Source organism: Taudactylus pleione, unplaced genomic scaffold (assembly GCF_031769625.1).
Source record: "Taudactylus pleione unplaced genomic scaffold, aTauple2 ptg000006l, whole genome shotgun sequence".
NCBI lineage: Eukaryota > Metazoa > Chordata > Amphibia > Anura > Myobatrachidae > Taudactylus > Taudactylus pleione.
In genome coordinates, this window is record NW_028284409.1 from 9,262,754 (window position 1) to 9,275,184 (window position 12,431).

Below are 12,431 nucleotides of genomic sequence, written 5' to 3' on the forward strand. Positions count from 1 at the left end.
CCACCCTCCCCCTCCTACGCTGGGAATGCTGAAGCGCAAAAGGTAGGGGATGCCTGTCACTGTTTGACAGGAGTAGTGCTAGCTATAGTAGATAGCTGGTTGCTAGCAGTATGGGAACTAGCCCAATACCCTTTTTGCATAACACCGCATTATGCGGTTATGAAAGTAAATGACTGGTATTACCCTCTGTCAGGCTTCCCCTTGGTTCTATAAAAAGGGTGCATAGCTTAATCTAATTGCTTGTGAAGGCTACCTCAGGGTGCACTAGCTACCCTGCCTAAATGAACATGGTTTTACATTGGCTCACCTTAGTCACTGTTCTGGTGCTGCTGCCAGAATTTATGGTTATAGCATACCCTTAACCCAGGGTTAGCAGATTATTGCGTCCCATACCCAGGTTATGGCTCGCCTTATAGAGGGGCAGTACTCTTCCCATGCATATATGTGGCAGCACATATACTAACTTATAGGCTGTTCTTTAAAAACTTCTAGTTCTCACCAGCCTTCTGTGTTTACCTTAGAAGGTATGCATATGTGCATCTATATAGATTATATTTTAGGTGCTCCATTCAGCAGCACATACAAGAGGAAGTTAGTTACTGCCGGAGTGGGGGTTGGCATTACTGCCTCACAGCATGGAGGTTGTCTTTTTGATTCCCGCTTTTAAAAAAAAAACAAAAAAAAACGGGTGCATCTGGAGCTCCAATGGCACACCTGATAAGGCAAGTACACCAGTAACAGAAGGGTCCCAGGATAGTCTGGGATAGCACGGTGCTAAAATATCCTGCTTCCTATGCCGTAGCAGAATGACGACCACAGGCGGCACATGAGCTGTTCCCCTGCGTGGAGGTAAGCCACATACATGTATGTATGTATTTGTATTTTATACTAAGCCCTGCTTTAATATATATACATGTCTGGAGTGAATTTTGTCTTGTGGCTCAATTCCTTCCATAGCTCTACTATTGCTCATGTTCTATTTTCAAAATATTATCGTCACCTACTAATCTTGTATGTAGGTATGCATGTTTGGAAATAAATATCTATCGCTTCTTATCCTTACCATAAAGGTAGAGGTAGGATCTGTTAATCGGTTATCAGTTTTATGTCTGGTACATAGCATATTTTAAAAGAGAGGTTCTGCGATTGGAGGCTGGACTCTCCTGATGCGGTAGTTAATACAATAACTCCGCTTTACACCATCTGTCCCTAAGGTTTTGTATGTGGGTTTATACCTATATTCCACGGATGGGAAGCCGCCTGGGATTACCAATAGCTGTCAGCTTTATCCATATATATATATATATATATATATATATATATATATTAATGGTGGCTCTATAGACTAGAGTCAAGTTCTGCAGCTTACATAATGATAGTCGCAATTCCCTAAGGCATTGCTTCTATTATGAACCCTATACATGACTGGGGCCTTCTTGTATGTACATGTATATATATATATATATATATATATATATATCATATGTACTTTAATCCTCCTGGGGTTATAGTTCTGTTCTTGTCAGTCCCTATCTATGACGCCACCCTTTAGGGTGATCTATGATTATTTTCAACTTTGGACTTGGTAGCAAACTTATAAGACACTAAGGAGGCGGGATATTTGTGTATGTATGTGTGTGTGTGTGTGTGTGTATATATATATATATATATATATAAAGTCACTGGAGCCGGCACTCCACATTACCAAATTATACTTGCCCAGGTGCCATCCGAGGTGAAAAAACCTGATGTATGGAGGGCAGCGGCGCTCACGGGACTGGGACGGTGTGTGCGTTTCGACGTTTCAGTTGGTTAAAGTCCTCACCGGCTGAGGCGTCGAAACATGTGCACCGTTTGTGTACCTGAGTCTTATTTACCGGGTCCTGTGGGTGCCGCTGCCTTCTACATATCTATATATATATATATATATATATATATATATATATATACACCAAAATTGACCCGGCACTCCACGGACCAAACCAAATATAACTTGCTGTGGTGCCCTCCTAAGGATACTAGCCCCATATGCAAACAACGGAAAGAGGTGGCACTCAACAGACTTATTCTGCGCCAGAACGAGCAGCAGGGCCTCAGACAGCGGCGTTCCACAGGTGAGAGTAATCATGTTGTCTTCATGTAATGAGTGTTGTATAAATGTTTGCTATGTTTGTCATTCTGTTTTGTCTGTCCCTGAAGACGGGGGGTTACCCCGAAACGCCGTTCGAATAAAGGATATTTTTTATCAATAAGTCTGTTGAGTGCCACCTCTTTCCGTTGTTTGTTTATATATATATATATATATATATATAGCATGCTGATCTCCTGAGGCAGGACATGTATAGATATGGCATGCCGATCTCCCCGTGCAGGAGTCTGACAAGTAAACTTGCTGTATAGGCACTATTCTTCCTTTCAAAGAGATTGCCTTCTCATGCAACTATGTTGTCTGTGTGTATGTGTGTATATATACTGATATATTCCCATTCCTTGTATGAATATTTTCTAATAATTGGAAAAACCTGGTTTTTAACCCTATTGGGGTTATCACTACAGATATATCCCTTCTTTTCTGGGGATAACGAACGCACTCTGTCTATGTACAGGTACCCTTCTCCGTATAGATTCCGGTACTCCATATTATTGTCTTGTCACATATCTCAATACATGAGTGTCTAAAGGGCCCCTAGGTACACTCTATCTGTACATAGAGCATCCAGGTTCTATTCCATCCTCAGGGCTTCATTTGTTAAATTAAATGAAGGCCTAGGGCCACCCGCTGATATAGGCAGGGTCAGGCCTGGATTGTATTAGATTTGTGGGCGTAATACACACTTCACCATTATAAGTGTTAATGTACTGATACTTACACGAGCAGACCGTTTTCTGTTTTATGAAAAGTTTCTATATGGATACACATCCCTAATATAACCAGCTCAGGTGCAGAGTACTGTTGTACAACCTTCTTGTCTCCACTAACATTTTGCTAGTTTATACAGTGTTTTCTACCTCAACATCTCCAGGCTGAAGTCCGTGCTGTAGAGCATAGGGTCTTAGCCCACTGAAGCTACTCCCTATACCTGATGGGGCAGGTTGCTGTGAGATGGAAAAGGTCAGTGACATTCTACATAGCGTCCAGAGGGATTTTGGACGCTCATAGGTAAGCGGGCTTACCCCACTAATGCCCAACCTGACATGGCATAGCCGTTATTCTCCCTTATGCACCCTAGTGGTGGTCCTAGCAGCCATCCGCTCTGTTAATCAGTTGGCTCTACATTTTAGAGCTTCCCTGGTGCATAGTTTCAACATTGAGATTAGTGACACTATTCTACTAGAATCTGTTGACTGGTACCTGACTGGTACTTTCAGGGTTGTCCTAGTGCTCTAGCCTTGCTGTATGGAATGCTTCCCTATATTGGTAGCTCTCCCTGGGTGGCTGTTGCATACGTGCTCTTTAACTGCTAGGGTATCCTGTGTGTTTCAGAATATGTTCAGGCCAGCAGCTGGTACTGACTACGCACTTCTATCATGTTGGGAATTGTCTGTTGTTTTGGAGTTTGTGGCTGTGATTTTCTTTTCAGCTGCAGGTGTTCAGTCGCTGTTTTCTACTCTGTTTTCGGAGTGGGGTTCTGCTGTCTGATCCTCTGAAGGTATTGTAATCTCAATCCTCTCAATGCTGCCTCGGCTTCGTCCCCAGTGTGATCTCCACTCATGGGAGACTTTTATGGTCTTTTCCTTCTGCTGGTTTACAACTTTGTAGTAGTTGGACCTCCAGAATGGTTGATGGTGACTGTTCGGCCTTGACTTTTACCTCCCTGCAAACTTTGTTAGGAGTCTGTGGACAGGATCAGCACTGTTTCTGTAGATTGGTATCGTTATACTTGTATCTATATGATTATGTCCAACAGTGCTGGTTTTCTACTATCTGCGACAGCTGCAGTTTCCTGTTTCCGAATCTGGTACGGTTTTCACGAATTTTGTTCTCGGGTTACTGCCCTTCTCATATGGATTCTGGTTGGAGCTCTCTGCTTCCAATAGTCTGGCTTGGTCTGTTTTCAGCTGAGTTTACAGTGTTCTGATGCTTCTCACCTGAGGGTGTTTTCTCGCTAGCCACTTATTCCATTCTATTTACGCTGTAAGTTGGAATTTCTGTGTCTGTTCCGCTTGGAGTTCTGATTGTCTCCTGGCTCACGACACTTGATCCTCCGCTCTTGCCTTCCGTTGAACCTCTGGTCCTTGGCGGTCCCTGTTTCTGTTGGCCAAAGGGTCGGCATGTTCTCCGCGCTTCCCACCCAGGAGGTTGGCTTTGGGACGTCCCCACTGTCTTGAACTCCAGTGTCCCCTAGTGGATGAAGGAGAAAACAGGATTTTGGTACTTACCGATAAATCCCTTTCTCCGATTCCACAGGGGACACTGGACGCCCGCCCAGCGCTGCGTACCTGCCAGTTGTTTGGTTCCTTCTATGGTTGTGTGACTGCATAATTCCCTGCAGTGGTTTCCTCTGTTCTCCTTCAGTCGGTCTTGTTCCGTTCTGTGGTCTTCTCCTTCTCCTTGTTTTCCTGTTGTCCTCCGTCTCCTCTCGGGCTCAGTTCTTAAACTGGAGCTGATGGGGCATAGAGGGGGAGGAGCCAGTCACACTTGTAGATTTTTTTTAAAGTGCCAGGCTCTACTCTACCACCGTCTATACCCCACTGTCTTGAACTCCAGTGTCCCCTGTGGAATCGGAGAAAGGGATTTATCGGTAAGTACCAAAATCCTGTTTTTTAGCACATTGTTGCTTATGGCTCGGATATGTATTGGGTCAGAGGTAGCAGCAGGTAACAACCCCAATAGTGGGGGGGCACCGTGAATACACTCCTTGCTGACATTGAGTCATAGCTGAGCCCATGATTCCACCCCGTGGCAGGCCCAGGTGCACCTGCTACACCACCTGTAGTTACACCCGTGGGTCTTCCCGTTTCAAAGCTGCTGCATGCCCAGTCTTGCTCTGAAGATAACCCTCACTTACCACAAGTTAGTCGGGAGAGAAACAAGAAATGATCACTCCATGATAGGGCCAGTTAATTGACTTTAAGTTTACGGGTGACATGGCCAGCCATCTAGCACAGAGCAGTGACCAGTGCATCACTCAACTAGTGCCAATCAGTGATGGTAAAAGGACCTGACCAGGAAGTCAGTGCAGGTGAGACATAGGGGAACAAATTACAGAGTCCAACTATGTGCCAACCTGGCTTTCAGGAGATTGTCTGAATCTCTCTGTAGTCCTGGAAAGAAACACCTATTTTGGGAGTCACCTGGCCTGTCCAGGAGTGTTGGTAATTATTAATATGGTGATGGTAACATTGTGTTATTGGCATGTGTTTGTGAGGTTTCTCTTTAAGGTAAGGTTTTAGAGTGACAGAATTAATTTTTTAGAAACCCATACATTTACATACTTATTAGATTATTGTAAAGAGACAAACTTGTAATTTAAAATGTAGCTTTGTTTGATTGTATGCTGTATTTTGCCTGAGGAGTGTCTCTCTTAAGAGTCCAACAGTAGTCAGTTAGCAAATTGGGGCTGCACTTGCCTTGGTAATGCTTTTCCATGTTAGAAATGACCTGAAGAAAATGTGTGGTCGTCGTTCACTGCACCCAAGATTTCAGGAAGTGAGTCCAAAAAAATGGGGAGGCTTCCTCCTGAATACACATGCCCCCTCACCCACGCCGCTCTACAAGGTGCGCTGGCGGCCGCACAGAGGGACAATCTCCCCCATAGCAGTTGACCCAGTCCGAGCCCCCTCCAACACGCCCGGACCCAGGTAAATAGTGCCCACTCCCCCCCTCCTCTCGGCACCCCTGACTCTCTCTGTTGGCATATACACACACTTAATGGGTCCCAACCAATACATTCCCCTGGTGGGCCTCGCCCCACTCTGACACTACAGTATCTGCTACTAGTATGTTTCCACTCTTCATAAGTTAGAGAATACAGGTTGAGTCTTCCATATCCAAAATGCTTGGGACCAGGGGTATTTTGGATAACGGAATATTCCGTATTTTGGAATATTTTCATACCATAAGGAAATATCTTGGGAATAGGACCCAAATATACATACAGAATGCATTTATGAGTTATATACACCTTATACACACAGCCTGCAGGTAATTTTATACAATATATTCAATAATTTTGTGGCTCAAACAAAGTTTATGTACAGAAATGAAATTCATTTGTGTTTCATATACACACAGCCTGAAGGTAATTTTAAACAATATTTTTAATAATTTGTGCCTTAGACAAAGTTTGTGTACATTGAACCATCAAAAATCAAAGGTTTCATTATCTCAGTCATGCAAAAAAAAATCCATATTTCGGAATATATGGATATGGGAGACTCAACCTGTATATCAAAAGTTAAAAATCAAACTTGACCTAATATACAAGGCAGTAAATAAATTTTTAGAACAATCAGATGTTTACAAAAGTGGTTTATTGCTTTATATTACACATCCAAGACAAAAAAAACATGCTGGAAGAAATAAGATAATAAGAACTGTGTACCTGATGAATTAATATTAAATAAAGAAATCATTTAAACATTGAACACCAAAATCAAAAGCGTATCGTACATGTAAGTTTTAAGGACATCTCCGGCAGAAATCTGTTTTACATTAAGTATTTCTTAAAACATTTACTGCTGCATAAATAATGAAAGATTGCATGGGAATATAAATGTGTGATATTGTAAAACATGAGAAAAAATATCCCCTTAACCAAAGAATCTTACGGTGGCACAGGTGAGCCAACATCTGTGTCATGCTGTGACATCAATTTCTGTTCCTTTGACTTGCTGGGGACTGCTGACATCTGCAGAAACAACAAATACACATTGAAGAAATAAGAAAGGAGAGGAGGCCAAGTCTTTGCATCTCACAAACCCACCAGCTTCCTGGGTAAGGAGAGAATATACCCCATTTCCAACACGCGGTCTCCATTGGGGTCTTGCTTATTGTTATGTGGTTACAAGGAAGGAAATAGGCTCAAGCCCCACTTTACCCCAGCCAAGTATTTCATAGGTGAGAAGCAAGCAATACAGATTGCACAGTGGAAACTCTTACATGCACCTGGACTTTTACCAGTAAAGAGAGCTCAAGCACAAGCCGCACACTGTCTTTACATAAACAACAAAATGTCAGATGTATAAAATAGAACTGGCTACTAACGTATGACATATTCATAGTAAATAGCTGGACAAGGCTATGACAATGTCTAGCTGAACCTGGAAGGAATTATTGCACTTGGGACCTCATTCAGAGTCGGTCGTAAGCGGGCGCTCGGTCGTACCCAGCAATGTTCGCAAAGCAGCGCATGCATAAGTTTCGCAATGCACGTGCGCAAACTAGCTGTTGCGATCGAAAATTTTTCTCTCCTTCAACTTGGCCAGGTCGTTAGTTTGAGTGACAGGATGAGGCGTTTGTGGGTGGTAACAGGGGAAGGTACTTGTGAACGGGGGAGTGGAGATCCGAATGCAGTCGTGCCTGACTATGCAAAGGGCGTTTTATGGGAGTGCATAATTAACTAAGTAGTGTCATGGCACAGTGACATGGGAGGTTTTTACACTGACTTGATCGTAGTGCTTAAGAGAGGGTATGGTCAACCTTAAGCTCTACGACCTGCTCCGATGGTTCCCGATGGTCTCGATTAATCCTTATATGCCCAGAGATGACGTGTATTGTGAACGAGAAGGGGGCATGTTTTTAGTCTTAGGCCGCATCCTCCCCTCGCTCGTCCAGCTAACGATCCTATCTTAACGACGCAACTTGTGAGCGCTTCATTTGCATATCCGGCCCCTTTTCCCTTACGACCGAGCGGCCGCAACGACCGACTTTGAATGAGGTCCTTAGTTTGTATCATCAAAGGTTTGTTGTTTTGAAAAACTGGTCTTCATCATGGCAAAACCAATAGCAGGCTACAATCTGATTGCTAAGGAGTAAATACATACATTTTGTTATAAAATAGAAATTATGCATCTTTGCTTATTCTCCCAGAAAATAACATGCACTGAATTAATTCATTGAATTTAAGTAAGTATAAGATAACTAATACAGGCCAGAATGTTGTAGTTGGAAAATATGTGGGAAAAATACTGTGAAGCCAGCAATTTTGTAGGTTTAGTCCAGGGGTGGGGAACCTTTTTTCGTCCGAGGCCATTTTAATATTTATAACATTATTTGCGGGTCTGCTGCAGGCCACGACCCCTCCATGTGATGTCACATGGGGCGGGACCACAATCGCCGGTGATTACAGCATTGCCCGGAGCATTCTGAGGAGCTGTAAGGGCAGTAGTGTGACCGTCTGATGCATCCTAAGGACGCTCCAGACGGCACTGTTGCAGTGTGCCAATCTAGGCTCCCTGCTAGCCAGATTAGGCTAGCAGAAAAAAGCTCAGAGGGCCAGACCAAATGATTCCGGGGGCCTTATACAACCCCCGGGCCTGAGGTTCCCCGTCCCTGGCTTAGTCAATATTCATGCAGCCAATGCATTTACTAGGGACCAGTGACATCACTTAGACAATAGTACAACTTTAGCATTGTGATTTTTCCCAGTGACCAGATCATATTTCCTACTGAGCTCCAACCTGAACTTAGTAAGATATGAAACCACAATGATACAGTAAGCTATATTTTATCCTATTACAGTGGTAGGATGTGAAAAGTTAAGACGACAGGGGCCCTCATTCAGAGCCGTATGCTCTGAGCAGAGCGCACGCTCTGAATGAGGGCCGCCCTCCATAAAAATGGAGCGTCCTCCTGGACGCTCGTATAGCTGTGGGTCACCACCCACAGCCTATACGAGCGTGCAGTTTGATGGCCGCGATGGTCGTGACCAGCGCGACCATCGAAACTGCGAGCCGGAGCCTGCGGTTGAGGTTTTCAACCGCAAGCCCCGGAGTGATTTTGGCTCTATCAGAGCCAAAATCACTCCCACTGACATCACTAGTGATGTCAGTGGGCTGGCTTCTGACGGGAGGCGTTCCCGTGGGAACGCCCCCGTCAGGGAGGCACGCCCCCGGCACGCCCACCAAAGGGGGCGTGCTATCAATCAACATCGATAGCACGCCCCCTTTGATCAGACACAACGAGCGAAGGACTTTCCTTCGCTCGTCGCGTCTGGCGCATGCGCACGACGGAGCTCCCTCCGTCGTGCGCATGCTCAGTGCAGACCATCGACCCACTTGCGAGCGGACAGCCGCTTGCGAGTGGGTCTGAATCAGGGCCAGGGGCCTTAGTGTGAGTACACCAGGCTAAGTGTTTTAACATGAGGTTACTGTATGCCTGAAGTACTGTATATTAGGCTATACGATTCTAGTAGCATATAGGTAACAGTAGGAAAATGTGGAACTTTCTATGCATTATGGTAGCTCATGGTGCCATATAAAGCTACATTGGGCATATTTGCCTATTTTGTTGAAAATAAGGATATACAGTAAGTAGGCATACAAGGGCCTAATATATAATGTTTTTTGTCATAAGGCCCACTTTAAAACTATTACAATTTTGCTGATAACATTATGGACCGGATTCTGAATTGGAATATTTGCAGACTGTGTAAGCACTATAGCATACAAATGCACCTTTTGAGGGGATACAAGAGCGACCGGTTTGCTCCGTGCATGGCCGGATCTCTTCCTCCTTGAAATGGGCATTTCTGTATGGCAACCAGGTGGCTACCTTGCAAACACACAGAAAAGATCCATCTTGTGTGAGTGCGTAGGTGTGTAGCCAAACTTCTGTGCTGGTTTGAGGCATGTGCACAGAGAATCAAATTTATAAAACACGGGATTGTCCCTGAAAATTAGAGATAGGATTGATGGGTCTATAATACTAAGGCAGCTGTCTCCTGCAGAAGATAAAGGGAATTAAGCAACAAAATGTCTGAATTTCAAATGCTGCAAGAGTCTACATTGACAGTACACATTATAATTAAATAGGCAACATTTGTATTTTTGTTATTCTGCACTAATAGAAATCATTATGTTACAATGGATATAGGCTACACTGTCATTTCAGGCAGCAGAATATTTAGCCACAACACTTGCCTGCTCAGTAACAGCTTAAGACTTGCGGTATATGCATGCGGCACTTATACATATATAAAGTGTTTTTCGAAAAAGTCAAATTTAAATGGCTGATCAGCCACGCCATAGTACAAACTTGTTAGCTTTTTATTTCACACCTCCGGGTGAGTAGCCACTGTGGGGGTGGGGCATACTTGCCAACTTCCCCTCACTGTGAGGGAGCCTCCCTGAAATAGTAGCAATCTCCCTGTCTCCCTGAAGAGTCTAGCAATCTCCCTGATTGCACCCCCATGAAGCTGTTACTGTATATTAAAAAAAAAACCAGAGCTATATACAGTCAAATTGGATCATTAGTATAATATCCATGCCTTGGTTATAAGCAGTGGCGTATCTATAATGGGTGCAGGGTCAGGTGTGCAGTGCACACGGGCCCCCACGACACACCCTGCACCCATATTATTTAAAACTTACCTCCCCGAGGTCCCGCACCGGGTGTCAGCGCTGCACAAAAAGTCAGAAAAATGGCTGCCGCGGGCACACTACATTGCCCAGAGTCTACTAATGCTGCGGTGGCACCGGGAAGAGAAGAGGGGGCCCCGGAAGGGGGAATGCACACGGGCCCCCTCCTCTCTAAAGATGCCCCTGGTTATATGGCACAATGATCCCTATGGCTGCATGCATTTTCTGAAGAGTATAGGGGCCTATCCATATCTTTCTGAAAGACAAAATACAAAAGATTTATCTTTTGAAAATTCCAGGGGCTGCTGTGACAGATATCTGTCATGTACATGACAGATTTTTGCAAACGATGAACGATATTACATGACATTATTCTGGGAGTGGATTTTTATGTTTCTGTTCATTTTCATTAAAAAAAATCATTAGTCGGGTCAGCGATAAATGATAATTGACCAACATGTTGGAAAGACAAAAGGCCCAATTTGTCGACCGCGGGAGTGCGCATTTTTATCGTTCAGAGCCTATCCATTAGCAGATAAATTGAACGACTGAACGATAAATTGTTCATTGTTCAAATTTATCTGCTAATGGATAGGCCTCTTATCAGTGTGTTTTCATCAACAAATAGATCTTTTACATTTGGATGTAAGTCAGGTTATGCCACTCCCCTCAGATGTAGCAGTACACGTCCACTTTAACATCGCACTCATAGGTGCTGCTTTTACAATCTCCCTGAAATGCTTTTTCAAAATGAGTCAAGTATGGTGTGCGGTGATTCCTATCATTAGCCTCCTCCCCTCACATTGATATGGTGGGGGCATAAAGATGCAATTCACTGAGATTTGCATTATCGCACCCCTCATCCTGCCAATTTCACTAGGATCTACATTTCTGGGAGTCTGTAGTTATTCCAATTCCAAATAAATCATGAGTCTTCCAGACATTGCAGGGTATGCACTAGTATTGTTTACAACCACAGTATTTGCAAAATCACACAATAAGTGTTGTCTGTTGGGCTAAAGATATTGGAGACTGCTCTCCTGCAATATTAGCAGACCCTCCAACAATACCGATTTGGCCGGTACAGTACCGTTTTTTTAAGGTCTGTACCGGCAAACAGGGTCTGTACCGATTGTACCGGATGAGTAGTACAATCTATAGCAGCGCTGCGGGGACATAGACTCCCGCAGCGCTGCTGAGTAACAGGCGGCTCCGTCGTCTGTATGCCGAATCAGCGCTCAGTCTCAGTTGTTTTTTGGGAGCTTCTCCAGTCAAAGTCTCGCGAGATGATGATGTTATCATCCCGCGAGACAAGGACAGAGAGCAGTGAGGTTGAGCTAAGGCTTCTGCATGCTCACATACCCACCCCCTTTAGAATTTACCACGCCCCCTTTATTTATGGTCACGCCCCCTGTACCGTTTTCTATATTTGAAATGTTGGAGGGTATGTATTAGCTATGCTAAAATGAGTATCAGAGCACAGTACACTCTGAAATGACATACATGTGCCTGTGTATTTAGAATGCACTATAAAAAGAAATATTAAAGCAACATCCAGTATTATAGCATCTTGAACAGACATTCCTGAATATATTCAATGTGGTTAAGGTGAAAGCTTCAGCTAATGACTACTGACAAGCAATGAGCATAGACAAGAAATGATATGTCAACATTACATTTACTAAATAATTCTCAATGTGCTTAGACATTAACTTTTGTTGTACTCTGTAGTAATATCTGTAAGGTCCTTATAATGCATTATATTCCAGTGGCTCTTTGCCATTACACTATGTGGATAGAAAAGAGATTATAGTAGATATCATAATAAAACATAAAACTTGAAACTGTATCTTTTGAAGAATTTCCGTCCCAACAAGGAAGTCCTTTACTTCCAAAGTAAATACCCACAG

At 43.7% G+C, this 12,431-nt stretch overlaps 1 protein-coding gene across 6 annotated transcripts in view; it reads right to left on the reverse strand.

The window, feature by feature from the left end:
- Positions 1 to 12,431, reverse strand: part of AHI1 (Abelson helper integration site 1) — a 404,344-nt gene that overhangs the window by 47,494 nt on the left and 344,419 nt on the right. For 3 of the 6 annotated variants that reach the window (XM_088452372.1, XM_088452409.1, XM_088452363.1), the window contains one exon: positions 6,772 to 6,851. The exons of 2 other annotated variants lie outside the window; for them this stretch is intronic. In XM_088452372.1, the coding sequence (XP_088308498.1) occupies positions 6,772 to 6,851 (80 nt within the window). Of the gene's footprint in view, positions 1 to 6,457; positions 6,852 to 12,431 lie in introns of those variants that run through there. One more of the 6 variants, XM_088452381.1, reaches the window with a different exon arrangement.